General features: G+C 40.6%; 1 protein-coding gene across 1 annotated transcript in view; it reads right to left on the reverse strand.

Moving 5' to 3' along the window:
* Positions 1 to 18,962, reverse strand: part of Pdss2 (decaprenyl diphosphate synthase subunit 2) — a 305,129-nt gene that overhangs the window by 35,629 nt on the left and 250,538 nt on the right. The window contains exon 7 of the mRNA XM_008850309.3: positions 4,774 to 4,806. Coding sequence (XP_008848531.1) covers positions 4,774 to 4,806 — 33 coding nt within the window. The remainder of the gene's footprint in view (positions 1 to 4,773; positions 4,807 to 18,962) is intronic.

Raw genomic sequence — 18,962 nt, forward strand, 5'->3', positions numbered from 1 at the left:
ATGTGAAAACATAAGATGGTATGATCAGCCATGGAACACCAGGGTGTGGGAACAGCTTCTCACATGGAAAACTGATGGGATGACAGTGTCAGCAACAGAAAAGAAAAGTAAAAAGGAACAAGGTGCACAACCAAATGAAGCCTGCTCTAAACTATGGACTCTGTGGGAGAATGCCTTATCACTAGAGGATCACACCTGATTATTGTAACAAATGGACCACTTTGGTGTGGAGTTGTTAGTGGGGTTGGCTGTGTGGTGTGTGGTCAAGGGCTATATGGGAACTCTATACTTTTTACTCAACTTGGTTGTGAACCTGAAACTGCTCCAAAAGTAAATTCATGAAATGATAGCAAAACCAAAAAACCTCAGAGATGCCAGGAGAAGTGCTAAGTTGGGCTGCAGATGCTAGAAGACCCATGACAGCATGTCCAGAGCCATGATGAGGCTCAAGCAGACATCTAAGATATGAAGCTAAGATACATGTCATTGAATAGTGATAGAAATGGAAGCTCTTGGCTTAGAGGTACTTCCATTACCTAGTTTTCTTGGAGGAGGCAAAGGTTTGTGAGGCAGGTAAAAGGAGAGGCTGCTCAGCAAGATGAGTTAGAGCAAAACATGGAGCGACAGGCATGCACCTCCATGGGCTGCCAATAGAGTGCAAAATCCCAGGTCAGTCCCAGAAAGCATTCACATTTCAACTGTCCCAAAGTAAGCAGAACCTTTCAGGGCCATTGTCTTTCTCCCTTCTTTTGAGTGTAGATGTGCTCACCCTCCAGATATTCCTAATTGTCACATATGCTCCTTTAGCCAAACAGCTATATGTATGCCGCAACCAGATAAATGTTCCCTTTTCCCTCAGGAGAAATAGAATTCCACATAGATGTGTTTACAGGCCATACTGTGCCCCCAAATCTACATTCCCACAGTTTTATTTATTTTTATAAATTAAAAAAAATTTTGAGATAGGGTTTTATGTATTTCAGGCTGGCCTTTAACTTGCTATGCAGTGCAGGATGACTTTGAATTTGTGATCTTCTTGTTCCACCTCCCAAGTGCTGGGACTGTAGGCATATGCCACCATGCTTGGTTTCATGTGGTATTGGGAAATGAACCCAGGGCATCCCATATGCTAGGCAAGCACTCTACCAACTGAGTTACAGCCCCAGTTTTTATTTTATTTTAGTTACATTTATTTATTAATTTACCGTGCTTGTGTGTGCACACGTCAGTTCTCTCCTTCCACTATGTGGGTCTAAGGGATTGAACTTTGGTCTTCAGGCTTGATAACAAGCACCTTTATCTGTTGAGCCACCTTGCTGGCAACCCCCCCCCTTTTTTTTTTAAAATTAGAAACATTTAAAATTTACTCATTTATTGTTCTGTGTAGGTGTGGCATGTGTGGAGGTCAGAGGACTGTGGGAGCTGGTTCTTTCTTTCCACTGTGGGTTTCAGGGCTTGAACTCAGGCTGCCAGGCTTCAAGTCAAGCATTTTTACCCACTGAGCCACTTTACTCCCCCAGTTTCTTAAAGACTTATTTTATTTTTAAATTACATGTATATGTGTGTGCACATGTACACATGAGTGCAGATGTCCAAGGAGGCCAGAGTCGTCAAATCTGGAGCTGCCAGATATGGATGCTGAGAACCAAACTCAGGTCCTCTGTAAGAGCAAGTGCTTTTAGTCACAGAGCCATTTTTCCAGTCCCATTAAAAACAAAAAACAAAAAACCTTAAAAAAATTAAAATAAAAAAATTGTTTTTATTTTATATGTATGTATGTATGTATGTATGTATGTATGTATGTATGTATTATCTGCATGTAAGTAGGTGTGCCCATGTTGTGCCATGCCCACATAGGTCAGAACAGGGAGTTATATCCCCTAGAACTGGAGTTACAGACAGCTGCTATGTGGATCCTGGGAATCGAACTCAAGTTCTCTGCAAGAGCAGTGTTCTTAATCGCTGAGCCAGCTCTCTAGACCACCCTCCATTTAAAAAAAAAATTCAATTTAAAAAAGATTTATTTCTATGTGTATGAGTGTTTTGACTGCAGGTATGTAAGTGCACCATGTGCATGCAGTGCTCAGGGAAGCCAGAAAAGGATGTCAGAGCCCCGGGAACTGGAGTTACAGATAGCTGCCATGTAGTACTGGGAACTGAACCCAGATCCTCTGGGAGAGCAGCAAGTGCTCTTAACCACTAAGCCATCCTTCTAGCCCCTAAATTCCATTTTTTTTTTTTTTTTTTCTTTTTGAGAAAGGGTCTCCCTGCAGCCCCAGCTGTCCTGGAACTCACTATGTAAAGCAGGCTGGCCTTGAACTCACAGAGATCCACCTGCCTCTGCCTCCCAAGTGCTGGGACTACAAGCATGTGCCACCATGCCCGGCTTAAATTACATCTTTTAAAATTATATTTTTGCTTTTTGGAGATGGGGAGTGTCTCATGTAGCACTGGTCTCAAATTCCTGATCCTTTTGTTTGTACTTCCCAAATGATGGATTACAAGCATGTGTCACTCTGCCTACCACAGTCAGTTTTCACAAAGGAGGTGTGACAGAATGACCTGGTGTGACAATCATTCTGTTCTGCCCCTGCCCCACCCACCCTGCTCTCTGAAAATAGGACCTAGTCATGTGTTTTCAAAAGCTCTACAGGTAGTGGAAGAACTTGTGTTTATAGAAGTTTTGTCCTGTATGGTGCTTCTCAGATGCTATGGTTTGAATGTACTCCCCCAAAGTTCCCATGTTGGCAACTTGATCCCCCAATTGATAGTACTGCTGGCAGTATTTAGAAGTGGAGTCTTTAGGGTGCAATTATAACTACGCAAGGTCATTAGAAAAGGTACCTAGTTAGCTAGCATGCTTGCTTCTTTTTACCATGTGATGCCATCCACAATGTTATATATGATGTGGTAAAGAGGCCCTCATGAGATGCTCACAACATAGTCCTGTATTTCCCAGCTTCTAGACCCACCAGCCAAAGAAACTTCTATTCTTTCTAAATTGCCAATTGCAAGCAACTTGTTAAAACAGAAAATGGGGTAGGAGGCTCAGTGGCTAAGAGTGTTTGCTATGAATGCAAAAGGACTTAAGTTCATGTAAAAGCTGGGCATGGCTGTGTGCCTGTAATCCCAGGTCTGGGGGACAGAGACAGATGTATCCTGAGAGTTCACAGGTCAGTCAGTCTAGCTGAAGCAACAAGCTTCTGGTGTGGTGAGAGATGCTGTCTCAAAAAATAATAAGGTGTCCTGGGCATGGTTGCACACACCTTTAATCGTACCACTCAGGAGGCAGAGGCAGGTGGATTTCTGTGAGATGGACGCTAGCCTGGCCTACCTAGCAAGTTCCAGGCCAGTTGGGGTTACTGTCCCAAAAAGAAAAGAAAAGAAAAAGTAGAGAGTGATCCTCTATCAGTCATCCTCTTTTGGACTTCACATGTTTGTGCACAGCATGCACAAACACCCATACACACAAAAACATAGAGAAAGAATGAGAGCTAGAGCAAGTGAGTGAGGGAGAATATGGACTTGGTTAATCAGTGCTGAAAGCTATCTTTCATCATAAACATTTTTCCTCAACTGCTTAGTGCTGGAAAAGAAACTTTACCTGTTTATTTTTCTTTATAGCATGTATCACCTGAGATTGTACTATCTACTTATTTAGTCACTGATTTCCCTTACTAGATTATCAATGCCTTTTTTTTTTCTAATTTCTTTTTCCTTTTCTAGATTAACAATGTCTTGAAAGACTTCACTGACTCATTGTGTTGTTTCATCATAATTATTTATTTATTTAATTTATGGTACACTGTGGAAATCAGAGGACAACATGTAAGAGTTGGTTCTCTCCTTCTAGGATGTTAAGTTCTGGGGATCAAACCCAGGTCCTCAGGTCTGACGGCAAGCACGTTTAGTTGCTGAGCCATCTCACCAGCCCTCACTGTTTTATTCCTGATATCTAACACAGTATCTAGAATAAATACATGTATTGTTGGATCTTATTCTATCTGCTAATGAGACAATCCCTTAGTTAATGTTCCCTCCCTCCCTTCTTTTCTTTCTTTTTAAGATATTTTAGTTATTATTTTTATTTTATGTGTATGAGTGTATTGCCTGCAAGTGAGTGCACCCATGTCGTGCAATGCCTCGGAGGTCAGATTCCCCTGGAACTGAAGAATGGTCCACAGCCGCATGTGGGTGCTGGGAATCGAACCCGGGTCCTCTGCAAGAGCAGTCAGTGCTCTTAACTGCTGCGCCATCTCTCCAGCCCTCCCCCTTTAAAGTATTTTATTCTTCTTTTATTTTTAAAAATATTTTACTATTTTACAGGTATGAGTGTATTGTTTGCATGTATGAAAGTGTACCTGTGTTGTGCAATGCCCACAGAGGTTAGAAGAGGGCATTAGATCCCCTGGAACTGGAATTGTGGACAGTTGTTAGCCACCATGTGGGTGCTGGGATCAAACCTGGGTCCTCTGCAAGAGCAGCCAGTACTCTTAACTGCTGAGTCATCTCTCCAGCCTCTTCTTTCTTTTTTTTTTTTGAGATAGGGTCTCATTATGTAGTTCCATAGAGTCTCACTATGTAGGCCCAGATGGCCCAAAACTCACTATGACTATCCCAGGCTGGCCTTGATCTCAAGGTGATCTGCTTGCCTTTGCTTCCTGAGTGCTGGGATTAAAGGCATATACCACCATGCCCAGCATAATGTTTCTCTTTTGACCTTTCAAATATAAACAGCAAGCAAACTATGTAGTATGTATAAAATCTACTTACCTTAGCATAGTTTAATCGCCCTTTTTCTAGAGCCTAAAATAGAAAAGAGAAAATTAATTTGCTAGTTGTATTTGCTAGTTTTGTTTCTTTGCTTTTATAAAGATTTTATTTTTATTTATGGGTGTGTCTGTATGAATGTATGCCATATATATGCAGGTATCCATGGAGGCCAGAAGAAGGTATTAGGTTACCTGGAGTTGGAGTTACAGGAGGTTTTGAGCTGGCCAAAATGGGTGCTGGGAACCAAACTCAGGTCCTCTGGAAGAGCAGCAAGCACTCTTAACCACCGAGCCATCTCTCCAGTCTCAGTGTTTTGCTTTTTAAATAATAAAACTCAATTCTCTCTATTTAATATATATTGAACCATATACACATACATACAGTGATAAATAGCTCTCTCTATACACATATGTATATATACGCACATTTATTTCAAGTTTTATGTTTGAAGTTCATAATATACACATATAAATACGTATGCACACATTATACACACACATACAGAACAAAGCTTGTATTTTGGATAGACATCAAGTCCCTGGGATCTACCTGTCTCAGTCCTCCAGTGCAGGGGTTACAACATGTATCACCATGCCCAGCTTTTACATTGGGGTTAGGGATTTGAACTTTGGTCATCATGCTTGCACAGGAAGCAGTTTATTGACTGAGCTATCACCCAGTCATATATATGGCAGATATATTCCAAATGATGCACAAACTTCGAACCTTCCAGAATTGTTCTGTCATTCCCCATCACCTGCTAGTTCCTCACTGTTAATTTTGTCTCTGTCTTAAGCAGCTCCTCCTCTTGCTTGCTCTTAGTGTTCTGAGCTTTACTGCTTAACTAACATACAGGCTGTGTTCAGAGTGTTGTGAGCAGCATTTGTTGAACATTAGAAAGTTGAGGGACATTTTTACCTTCAGGTTATAAGGCAAACTGTGAAGGAGCTCTGTAAATTATAGTAAGCCTATCAGAAAACTAATTTCCCATCATACTTTATTCACAGACCAGTTATTACAGAGCATTCTAGCATTGCCAAGTACTTGTGATTATACTCACATGCTAGTTTCAAACCTTGAACTCTCATTTTACTTTTTATTTCTAGCTTGGACCCTCTCCTTTCACCCAGTAGAGACATGCATACCTGCTCAGCATTACTCTGAATATGGAAAGATGCCTACATAACAGTCTGATTACCACAGTCACACAATCTGAACAGATTGTAACTGATGATGCACAGCACCCCTGAATATCCTTTGTATTTTATTTTGACACAGGGAGTCACTATATAGCCCTGCCTGACCTTGAATTTGCAATCCTCCTGCCTTAGTTTCCTGGATATTGGGATTATAGGCATGACAACAGCATCTTTGGCCTGACTATCCTTTTTATTTGGTTTTAATGAAAATTTTATTTCTGTGAGACAGACCATTTTACCCTAGATTGTTTAACTTGTATGTGAAAGTATAATTTATTTAACCAAAAACAAATATGGTAAACATTTAAATGTAAATAATATATATGTTGATACATGGGTGTATCTACATATATCATATATATACATATATATATTTATACATATTATATATGTACATATAGAGAAGAGATTAGACATTGGGACATAAATATTTTTTCATAAAAAAACACTAGAATTTATAAAAAAATATAATGAGTTAAAGTTAGAAACAAAGAAAATGATTTAGTTTCTTTCTTACACTGATGGCTGTTCATTCAGTCAACAAATACCCACTGAGCAACTGCTGTAAGTCAGGCCCTGCTTGGGCACAGTCATAAACAGATCAGATGAGATATCTGCCTTCACTGAGCTTATACATGGGGAACTATACAGTATTGTTTTAGAAAGGCTTTACACAAACCTCCTTCTAGAACTTAAGCTTCATGAGGGCAGGGAAATTTTCTCTTGCTCACATTCTCCTGCTCTAATTAGTGTCTGAATGAGTGAATGAACAGATGACTGTTTTCTATTTATGTGCTTTGCTTATGTACTGTCTATTCAGCACAGAGCATAAGCAGTTTCCTGCCTCTAAGAAAGCTGTATGTTTTGCTTTAGAGCAGTATAAACTAGAAGGGACATTAGATATAGACTAGAACAGTGAACCTCATACAAATCAGAACATCACAGGTGGGACAAGCCCAGAATCTGACAGAGTCCAGAATCTGGGACTTCAAAGGCCAGAAAGAACAACTTTATATATTCTGTAGGTCTCAAGGAGAACACAGTACTGCAACTTTTCTGTTTTCTAACATCTGCCACTCATCGCATGTTATTTCCAGCAGAGCAAGATATTATTAAAATAATTTTCTCACTGGGGCCCAAAATAGGCTGATATAAAATAAATGCAGACTGTATCCAGCAGCCACAGTTCTGAGCCTGGTGCCACACTGCTCATCTCCAGATGCATACTGTGCCTTGTACAGCAATTCCCCTAGGGCTTCATTAGGAGGGTCTTTAAAAGGGGTTCTTCGCCTCCTGTAGGTGTGCTTCCTGTCAATCCAGGTCACGAGAAAACAAAGCATTTTTTCCCTAGTCTTTAGTAGTTCATAGAGAATGTGTGGTTTGAACTGTTTTATCTTTTAGAAATGTGAAAATAGACAAGAGAGTGTACCAGTGCTCATGACACTGAAGGCCTCCTCAGATGGTGAACACTGTAAAACAATATTCCCTACAAAAGAACTGACAGGCCAGGCTCTGATGGGAGGATGTACAAAGGGATTAATTCCAAAGGTGTATACTCTGGTCTCTGTAGACCACAGGCAGACAGATTCCCTGTTGGTAAATAATGGATATACAAAGTGGTCTTTTACTTTAAGAAACAAATGCTTTTTATAAGTCAGGAAACAAAGAAGGATTAGATGACATAAATAAACTGTTTTCAATTTTAACTACTATTATCTGGACTTGAAAGCTGGACATCTTTCTTTCTCTCTTTCTCTCTCTCTCTCTCTCTCTCTCTCTCTCTCTATTGGTCTTTTTGAGACAGGGTCCCCCTATAGCCACAGCTGGCCTGGAACTATGTAGACCAGGTTGGACTTGAACTCACAGAGATACACCTGCCTCTGTCTCCCAAGTGCTAGGATTAAGGGCATGTGCCACCATGCCTGGCCTGGACCCCTTTTTCTAAATGTAGAAAAACCAATATTCTACTGTAGGGTGTCTTCAAGTTGCTAGAGGATGACCATCTCCACCTATTAGGCTATTCTCCCTTAATGTTTTCAGCTATCTTTTGTGAAAAGACCCTTTTTTTGTTTGTTTGAGTGGTTTTTTCAGATAGGGATTCATTATGTAGCTCTGGCTGGCCTCAAACTCATTGAGATCCACCTGTTTCTGCCTCCTGAGTGCCAGTGTTCTTAATCACTGAACCATCTTTCTAGCTCCCTTTGTTTCTGCTTTTTTGTAAAAAAATATTTTATTATTTTTATTTTATGTGTATGAGTGTATTGCCTGCATGTATGTGAGTGCACCCATGTCGCGCAATGCTGGGGAGGTCAGAAGAGGGCTTTGGATTCCCCTGGAACTGGAGTTAAGGACGGTTTGTAGCCGCCATGTGGGTGCTGGGAATCGAACCCTAGTCCTCTGCAAGAGCAGTCAGTGCTCTTAACCACTAAGCCGTCTCTCCAGCCCCTCTGCTTAAAAAAAAAAAAATGTGCTCTTAACTGCTGAACCATCTCTCTAGCCCCCTGTTCTGTGTTTTTTGAGACAAGGTCTTACTCTGTAGCTCAGGCTGGACTGGAACGCACTATGTCGCCCAGGCTGGCCTCGAACTCATGTCAATCTTCCTGCCTCAGTCTCACCCTGCAGGGAGAAAACAGGTCTCCCTTAAAATAAATTCTCTAGCAGGGCGTGGTGGCACACACCTTTGATTCCAGACAGAGGCAGATGGATCTTTGTGAGTTCAAGGTCAGCCTGGTCTACATAGTGAGTTCCAGATCAGCTGGGGTTACAGGGAGACCCTGTCTCAAAAAAACAAAAAAACAAACCCCCAAAAAACCAACCCCCCCAACCCAAAAATAAATAAATAAATTCTCTGTAGTTCTACATTGGTATCTAGAAGGAGAGTTTAGTATGTATGTAAGAGGATGGATCTTTGTGAGTTCAAGGTCAGCCTGGTTTACATAGTGAGTTCCAGATCAGCTGGGGTTACAGGGAGACCCTGTCTCAAAAAAACAAAAAAACAAACCCCCAAAAAACCAACCCCCCCAACCCAAAAATAAATAAATAAATTCTCTGTAGTTCTACATTGGTATCTAGAAGGAGAGTTTAGTATGTATGTAAGAAGGAGATTCTGGTAGCCACAAAGAAAGACAGGAAGCATATCTCCACCTTTTCCAAAATGGTTTGGATATACTGTAAGAAAGAAATTTACTCAATCCACTAGCCCTGGAGTTAGAGCAACTTACTGAGTTCTGGCTTTGTGGAAGCAGGCTTTCTGTTGCTGGGCTTCCCAGCTACACAGCTAGAAAGGTAGCAGGATATGAAGGAATAGGGCAAGCCCCCTCCTTGCTGTCTATTCTTTCCTACTAATACAGTATGGGGGGCATCTGGCAAGGAAGTCAATCCCATTTATAGCTGAACAGCTTGGCTACTGTACGATACCTTCATCTGAGAAAGACTGGGAGGGAAATGTGAGTGTGGTAGAATTACTTTTTCCATATTTTCTTGCTTTAATTTACTGGGATATGAGGAAGCAATAAACAGGGTCTATAAACAGGGTCTCCCAGACAGGGTCTATTCTAGTTTGTTTCTCCACTGCTGTGACAAAACACTCTGACCAATACCAACTTTGGGAGGAAAGGGTTTATTTGGCTTACATCTCCCAGGTCCACAGTTCATCACTGAGGGAGCCCGAGGTAGGAACTCAGGGCAGGAACCTGGAGGCAGGAGCTGAAGCACAGGCCATGGAGGAACGCTGCTTACTGGCTTGCTCCCCTGGTCCCTGCTCAACCTGCTTTCTTATACAACACAGAACTACCTGCCGGGGTGGCACCACCCACCCTGGGCTGGGCCCTCCCACATCACTCAATAATCAAGAAGATGCCCCACAGACATGGCCACAGGCCAGTCCAATAGAGGAAATTCACCAATTGAGGCTCCCTCTACCCAGGTCTGTCAAGTTGATAACTAAAGCTATCTAGTACAGGGCCTCACTATGAAGCCCTGGCTGCCTGGAACTCACTATGTAGACCAGGCAGGCCTTGAATCATAGACATCTGCCTGTCTCTCTGCCTCCAGAGTGGTGGAATTAAAGGCATAAGCCACCTAGACCTACAAAATGAACAATTCTTAAAGACAAGGGACTTGGGTTTTTCCACATAATAATTCTCTTCCTGATCAGAGATCTCATTATTCTTTTGCAACCTGTTTTCCTATTCTCTTGGGGAATTTGGAAGAGACATGAAACTTAAAGTTGTCCAGTTTGATGAAGATTTAAAAACAAAACAAAACAAAAAACCCCCACTACTTTTGCTTCAGAACAGCCATGAGCAAGGAACACAGGCTAATCATACAACTGGGTGGTTTTACCCAGTAGTAAGGTTGCAAGGCAGAGGCCATCAACCTGGACAGCACACACCTCAAGCTTACCATGTTGGTAATCTAACAGACTGTTTTTTTTTCATTTAACTTTCCTATTTCTGCTATACAAGTTCAGCATCCTGGTGCTACCCTTAATTGCTTCTCTCCTATCTATCAGCTTCTACATCCTTTCTCTGCTTTACAAAAAGATTTATTTTATTTTAAATTACATGTATTTTACCATGCCTTTAATCCCAGCACTTGGGAGGCAGAGGCAGGCAGAGCTCTGTGAGTTCAAGGCCAGCCTGGTCTATATAGAAAATTTCAGGCCAGTTGGGGCTACAAGGAGACCCCGTCTCAAAAAGAGCCAAAAAAAAAAAAAGGTATATTTTATACGTCCATGTGGATGTACACGGTGCAGCTGCCCATGTAGTCCAGAAGATGATGTCATCAGATCTGGAGCTAGAGTTACAGGTGATTGTGAATCACTTGACATGGATGCTGGGATTAAAGGTGCACACCACATGCCCAGCTTTATATGTATCTTTTAAATGTATATGGTCAGTACTTATCATCTCAGAGCACTTCTGCATTTTTTTGTCCCTTACACTGCCCTGCTGCTTGAGTTCTGTAGACTAGGCTGGCCTGGAACTCACAGACATTCATCTGCCTCTGCCTCCTGAGTGCTGGGATCAAAGGAGTGTGCCACCAGCCCAGTTTATAGCTTTTCTTTATTGTGAGGTAAGGTCTTGCCCTGTGGCCCTGGCTGACATCGAATTTGCTTTGTAGACCAGCCTGGCCTAGAACTTGTAACTATCCTTCTGCCTCTGCCTCCTAAGTGCTGGGATTAAGGTGTGCACCATTACACTTGGCCCCTTGTTCTTCTTTGCACACAGTACATACATGCCCATCTACATCACTCTGTCATGGCTTTCTTTCCCTGGGATGCCTCCATTTCCATCTTTATGATCAAGACCTTCTTCTTTAGGAACTATGTCACGTTGCCTATTTCAGAAGCTGTCTTGATTTTCCTAACTGGACACAAATTCACTTTCTTCTGAACGCCCCGGTTACATCAATTATAGTGTTCCTCACATTTGCACATTTCTCCATCACTCAGGAAAACAGAGAGCTTGAAGAAAATTTACGGCTGTATCATCTGCAGTCATTCACTTTGTTCTTTAACAACAGAACATAGGAATATATATAGTTGTGGCTGTTTGGAGACAGGCTCTTGGTATGTATCTCAGGCTGGTCTCTAATTTAAAATCCTCCTCCCTCTATATCCTGAGTGCTGAGATTCCTATGTATGTATGTATGCATGTATGTATGTACATACGTATGTATGTATGTAATGTATTATACATATATTGTAATAAATATGTATATATATATTTTTGTCTTTTTTGAGACAGGGTCTCCCAGTAGCCGTAGCTGACCAGGGTGGCCTCGAACTCACAGAGATCTGCCTGTCTCTGCCTCTGTGCTGGGATCAAAGGTGTGTGCTACCATGCCTGGCTCTAAATATGTATTTGTTTATTTATTGGTTTTGAGATAGGGTCTCAAATAGCCCAGGGTAACTTCAAACTTCCTGTTTATGGTCCTCTTGCCTCTACCTTCTGAGTGCTGGGATTATAGGACTATACCACCAGGTTCAGTTTATTTAGTGCTGGGGATTGAACCTAGGGCCTCCTGCATGTGAGGCAAATACTCTTTTTTTTTTTTTTTTTTTTACCAGTCCATGCTGGTATTACTTAAGAAATATTTTAATTCAGGAGCCGTCTAGAGTTACTTCATAGATGCTTTTTGAATAGTTTGTTCAAATGATCATAACAAACAGGTATGTAGAGGATACATTAATATTCTTTCTTTAGAAATGACTTACAATAATGCAGGCATAGCCATGCACACCTGTAATTCCAGTATTTGGGAGGTGTTGGCAGGAGGATCAGGAATTCAAGGTCATTTTCAGTTTCTAGCCTGGGGTATATGAGCAAACAAACAAACAAACAAACAACAAACAAAGCCCTGCCCCCTCCAAACAAGAAAGGCTTAAACTATCTTCAAAAACTAGGAGAACCTCACATATGGTACTAATAACTCTTGATGCGCTTCTCTTTTAAGAATCGTGTATTATTTTTATGTGCACTGGCCTTGTCTAGCAGTCTTTGCTTTACCCTTTGAATACGGACTAGTAGCAGATATCCAGGGACAAGTGAGTTATAGCTTAGCAACAGTAATGGGTAATATACTTGAAGTGTTTTATGGCTGGTTATGACAGTGTCAGAATGTCACACACCTCAGTGACATCTCAGTATTTTCAGGAATAGCCAAGAAAATATAATCATAATTCCCATTTTTCAGGTGAGTCATAATGGCAGCAGAAAACCAGCAGGATCATTAAACATAAAGCTGGCTGACCTGCAATAGCCCCTGGACTCCCTGAGAGAATCAGAACTCTATGGTTCTCTGAAAAATGCTACTTTCTTGTATTAGGAATTGAAATGAAAACTGAGTAATGATTTCACCTCCCCAGGGTGAATCACCCATTCACTAACTATATTTTCACCTGATCATTATTTTTCAGCAGCTATAAATTTAAATTTAAAATTAAGGTATGGAGACAATGCTCAACAAATATTCAGCTGTTAATGGGGCCATGCTTTCTGTTCTTAACTGCCTCTTATGTAAGAGGTATATGTAGTCATGGCTTAGGGATGTATAGTACAGTATCTAATATTAAGATATTTGAGGGAGGGCTTCGGAGAAGGCATGGCCGGATATGAAAAATGCCAAGATGGTACTTCCTTCTAGTTTCACAATGATGTTGAACAGGTACTAAGAGAGTGCCTTACTTCTTTATCCAGTCAACAATTTTCGCTCTTTCCAAGCAGGAAATCAAGAGTAAATGGGACATAAACCTGTCTGGCAGAGCAGGATGAACCTTTGCATGTGGTAATCTGATACCATATGGGACTTCCATCATCAAGAACAAGATTTTTCTATTTCTTTCTTTTATTTTAGACAGGGTCATGTAGCCCAAACTGACCTTGAACTTCTTATGTAGCTGATGCTGGCACAGAACTTCTGATCCTCCTGCCTCTACCTGGAATTGCAAAAATGAGCTGGCACACCCCGCAGATTTTTCTATTTCCCAGGGTCAAAACTTACACATTTTAAACATTTTTAAAAAATATTTTGTTTATTTTTATTTTATATGTATGCATGCACTGCCCACATGTAGATAAGTGCACCCGTGTCATGCAATGCCTGTAGAGGACAGAAGAGATTGTCAGATTCCCTGGAACTGGAGTTACAGACAGTCTTCAGCTGCCATGTGGGTGCTGGGATACGAACGTGGGTCCTCTGCAAGAACAGTTAGCGTTTCCATCCACTGAGCCATCTCTCCAGCCCCACATATTATTTTTTTGTTACTCATTTATTTATTTTACTTTAAAACACTTTGTGTGTGTGTGTGTGTGTGTGTGTGTGTGTGTGTGTGTGTGTAACTTGGTGGCAGGCACCTTTATTTCCTAAGCTAACTCATGGTTTCTGTATAAGTTTTAAAAAAATATTTTATTTACTTTTATTTTATATGTATGAGTGTTATACCTGCATGTAGGTAAGTGCACCTGTGTCGTGCAATGCCCTCGGAGGACAGAAGAGGCTGTTGGATCCCCCTGGAACTGGAGTTACGGACAGTTATTAGCTGCCATGTGGGTGCTGGGATTTGAATCCGGGTCTTCTGCAAGAACAGTCAGTGTTCTTAACTGCTGAGCCATCTCTCCAGCCTCCTCTGAATAAGTTTTAAATAGAGGTAAATATTTTTACTATAATGCATCTCTTGCCTAAGAAATCTGTGTTTTTGATTTGAAAACTGAAACAGACTTTAGAAATGCTTGTCTAGTTCAATGCCTTGATTTTACAGAAAATAATAAAAGGGTATGAGAGAATTCAGGTCTTCCAAATCCCAGTCTTCCATGGGCTACTTTTGCTTATACCAATTTGACTCTTTTAAAAAAAAAAATATTATTTTTTAAATTTTGTGTATGAGTGTATTGCTTGCATGTATTTTGTAAGTGCACCTGTCTCACGCAATGCCCACTGAGGTCAAAAGAGGGTGCCAGATCCCCTGGAACTGGAGTTAGAGCAGTTGCTAGCTGTCACATGGGTGCTGGGAATTGAACCCCGGTCCTCTGCAAGAGAAGCCAGTGCTCTTAACCCACGAACTATTTCTCTAGTCCCTAATTTGACTCTTTTTGACAACACAGGACTGCCACTAAATTGGCCTCCCCCGACACACACACACACACACACACACACACACACACACACACACGTGCGCGCGCTTTGAGATTCTTATAGTCAAATTAAAAAATGGGGGAGGATAGAATCAGAAAAAGTATAAAGTACATGAAGAAAAAGGGAAATTAACAAGCAACCTCTTTGAGATTTAGAATAGAACATCCCTCTCATGCTTTGTAACTTGTGTCCTGTATTTCTGACTCTGAGACATTCGTGGAATAAGGTCATTATCTTGTTGAAGTTTGCATAAACATATATTATCAAAAATTGGAAGATGATAACTTAAGAGTCTTCATTCTGAAGAATGCTGTCCCCAGCATGATAAGAAACAAATTTCTTATTTCTTTGAATGAATTTTTCTTTTTACCAGGGATTCCCTTCTCAACTCAGATAGCAGAGGATGGGCAATAAACACGAAGACTTTCCAGAAGGATGGAAATGACAACAGGAGACCTACCAAGAGTGAAGGGAGGGTGGAAATCATTTGCTCACAGCATCATCTCAGTGTTTACTGACCTCACAACAGATCTATTTGACTTGAGTTGTTGCTCACAATACATATTTTTCAAACAGTATCCCTTTGAATCTAAAAATCAGTTGGGGTAATGATTTAGCTTTTAGAACATTCCACTAGCAGTTTGGGAAATTCTGGACTACTCCTGTGTAGGTTTAGAACTCTGTATATCTGCAAAGAAACCTGGGAGTTAAGTTGTAACTTTTCCTAAAATCCCTATCTATGTTACTTTCATAAATATCTCCAAGGGAGAGCTGCTAGCTTTCATTTAACTTATTTAGCTGTATCTTTCCAACCAAAATGTAAATTTGCAATGTATTCTAATGCAACTCAATTAGAGTTACTAGCACCATCTGCATACATATATTCAGTTCAGCTGTCAAAAACCCCACACAAATATACCCCAGTGTTCAATAGTTGTGCACTATTTCATCATCTCATACTTCACCTGACCTTTTCCAATTTTTTTGTTTTTTTGAGACAGGGTCTCATGTAGCTAAGGATGACCTTGAACTCCTAATCTTCTTGCCTCTACCTTTCAAGGGCTGGTGTGAACCAACACACAAAGCTTTCAAATTTTTAAATGGGTCATTTTTTATTTTCTTCCTTTTATATTTTAGTACACATTTTGATGTGTTTTTGCCCACATCTCTGACTTTTTTTTTTAAATGACTGAGTCCTAGAATTGGAATTACATTATATTTTTTAATTTAAAGTTTTAAAATAAAAACAAACAGAACAGTATTTTAAAAGACATGTGATATAAAACTTCTATGAAAACCTAGCATCCTGCAGACCCTGGCTGTTCCATGTCCTTTTTAGATTTTTCTTCTATTCATCTTTAAATATTGTTCTTAGTTGATTTTTAAATTTTAGACATTATCCATTGATGCATGAAAGAAATACTTAAATCTTTTATGTGCTCAAACACACTGTTGTTTCTACTTCCCTCCTGCTTAATCATACTTTTTGGTTAATCAATATTCTGACTGGCACCATATGGTCATCGTAAAGTTCAACTCCTTTTGTGACCTCAGACTAGCAAAACCCACAAAGGCCCTTTTAAAGCCTCTTCTGTGTGTGGAGGAAGACCATGTGTGCCTTTCCTGCTCCCCAGGGAACTGCTGCAAAAGTACACACCTGTTCCCTGACTATTGGCAAAGGTCAGCATCTGGCAAGGAAGTTCAGATACACAGAAAGAAATAGAGTATTAATATCCAGTGGTGCAGGGTGAGAGGGCAATGAACACAACCGTCCATGTGGGATGCACCTGGGCAAGGTGAATCATTAGGCTAAAGTGAACAAAGGTTGGAAAAGACTCCAATTGAATGCAAAGCCAAGTGTGGACAAATTAGAAAATAGAAAGGCAAACCCATGGAAAAACTCAGTGAGGAAATACAGGAATGACTGTGACCTGTCATGCACCTGTAGGCTGACTAGATTTCCAGCCTAATGTGTTTCTTCAGAATATTATGTCTCTGAATGTTTTTCATTTTTCTATAATTTTGGCTCAATGAATCTACTTTTACAATTTTGATTAATTCTTTTTTTTTTTTTTTCGGTCTTCTTGAGATAGGGTCTCCCTGCAGCCCCAGGTGGCCTGCAACTCACTATGTAGACCAAGCTGGTCTTGAACTCACAGAGATCCACATGCCTCTGCCTCTGACTGCTGAGATTAAAGGCGTGCACCACCACGCCCTGAATATTTATGTGGGAGAAGGGGAGTTAAAGCCTTTGGAGGCTAGAGGAGGGCATTGGATCCCTTGGAGCTGGAGTTACAGGTAGTTATGAGTCTCCTGACGGGTGCTGGGAACTAAACTCAGGTCCTCTGGAAGAGCAGTACGTACTCTTAACTGCTAAGCTATCTCTCTAGCTCCTTATTTTTACCTTTTATTTTGAGGGTCTCAATAAATTGCTCAGGTTGGCCTTGAACTCACTCTGGTTAGATTTTAAAACATGGCACTCAAATTCTTGGACACTCTTGTTATAGAAAAGTGAGGTCTTTAGCTTCTTGTCTTGATTCTAGGTGGACCTATGAGTAAGTTTCAGTGAGAGACAATGGATGCTCCTGTAGATTTTTAACTCAAAATGCTCAGCCTCTTGAGTACTGGGATGACAGGCATAGAACTCCATAACCAGCTTCTCATTTGTCTCTTCCAAGGTTCTTATTAAAAATAAAGTCAGCAGGGGCTGGAGAGATGGCTCAGTGGTTGAGAGCACTGGCTATTCTTACAGAGGACTTGGGTTCGGTTCCCAGCACCCACATGGGAGCTGACAACCATCTGTAACTCCAGTTCCCGGAGATCTGATGCCCTCTTCTAGCCTCTGTGGCATTGCATGATATGAGTGTATGTATATACATGCACTCATGCCTGTAGTATTTTTACATTTTGTAATTCTGATTTGTTTGGAGATTGTTCTTTTTCATATACCACTGTTCTAGTTTCATGGATTTACTATATCACTAAGTATACTATCAGTACTTCTGAAAATGCCTGTTTTTACTTGCATTGTTTGTTTCTTCTAACTTCCTTTTTTGTCAGTTTTGTTTAGACTTACTCTTTCATGGTAGAGTCTTTCCTCAATGTTCTCTGTTACCTCTCCTGCTTCAGGATGAGGCAGCTGGAGAGTGTGCATGGGGTATGCTGAGGCTTGTCAAATATGTCTCATTGTAGACACTGTTCACCGATATGGAATGTTTACTAAGGGGGTCCCCAAACAGCTATTTATGCCATTCTTTACTTTTGGGTTTCTAAATTTCCTAAGAAGGGACTCTTTCAATTTTCTACTTGGTGAGTACAAGGGTCTTTAAGCTGGCTAATAGAATTTCGAGAGTCAATTATAGGAGGAGAGTAGGAAGAAGGGGAAACTTTATCTTTCAGAATGCAGATTTTCACTTAGGTTCTCTACTGTAAGGCTGTTACCCCTATATTCCTCACACTAAGCCGTACCTGGAACCTTTCCTATGTCCACAGACTCGGTATAACATAGGCAATTAGAACCATGAAATTAAATTTCACAAAACTTTGGATAAAAAGGTAGGAACTTTTTGCACCAGTGTCTGCACTAAGAGAAAACCAAAACAGTTCCCTGTCACCTCCGACCCAGATGCCTCCCATGGGGTAGGAAATTTACCCAATCTATACCCTTCCCATTTTACCATGCTTCCCTACCCTCCCAACTTTGATAATGTGCCAGAATGAGTCTTTAGGGTCCAAGATTGTTTTAAAATAATCCAATGAGCTGACAGACGGAGCTCTTGGAATTCTGCAGCTTGCACTAGAGTCCACATATGGGAAATTGCTGTCAGTTAAAGGGTGGTGCTATTACTATGCCCAATTTCTGAAAGCCTTTAGGAAAAAAAAATCTGCAAGTTAATTAGCATTCTCAACAGGCACCAGTGTTGTGCTACAGTATTCTAAGAACTCAGATAATAAGAAAATGCAATAGTGCAATGTCTATTTTAATTAATATTTTACCTTTAAAAAAATATAGGTTATGGGGCTGGAGAGATGGCTCAGCGGTTAAGAGCACTGACTGCTCTTGCAGAGGACCCGGGTTTGATTCCCAGAACCCACATGGTGGCTACGAACCATCCTTAACTCCAGTTTCAGGGGAATCCGAAGCCCTCTTCTGACCTCTGCAGCACTGCATGACATGGGTGCACTCGCATGCAGGCAATACACTCATACACATAAAATAAAAATAATAAATAAAATATTTTAGAAAATATAGGCTATAATGAATCTTACCAGTAAATATGCTTTTTCATGACTGACATATTCTTAAACTATTGTGAACTATTAAATGTATTATAGGGACATCTAATTACTGAT

Source organism: Nannospalax galili, unplaced genomic scaffold (genome assembly GCF_000622305.1).
Source record: "Nannospalax galili isolate Female #2095 unplaced genomic scaffold, S.galili_v1.0 scaffold324, whole genome shotgun sequence".
In the NCBI taxonomy this organism is placed as follows: domain Eukaryota; kingdom Metazoa; phylum Chordata; class Mammalia; order Rodentia; family Spalacidae; genus Nannospalax; species Nannospalax galili.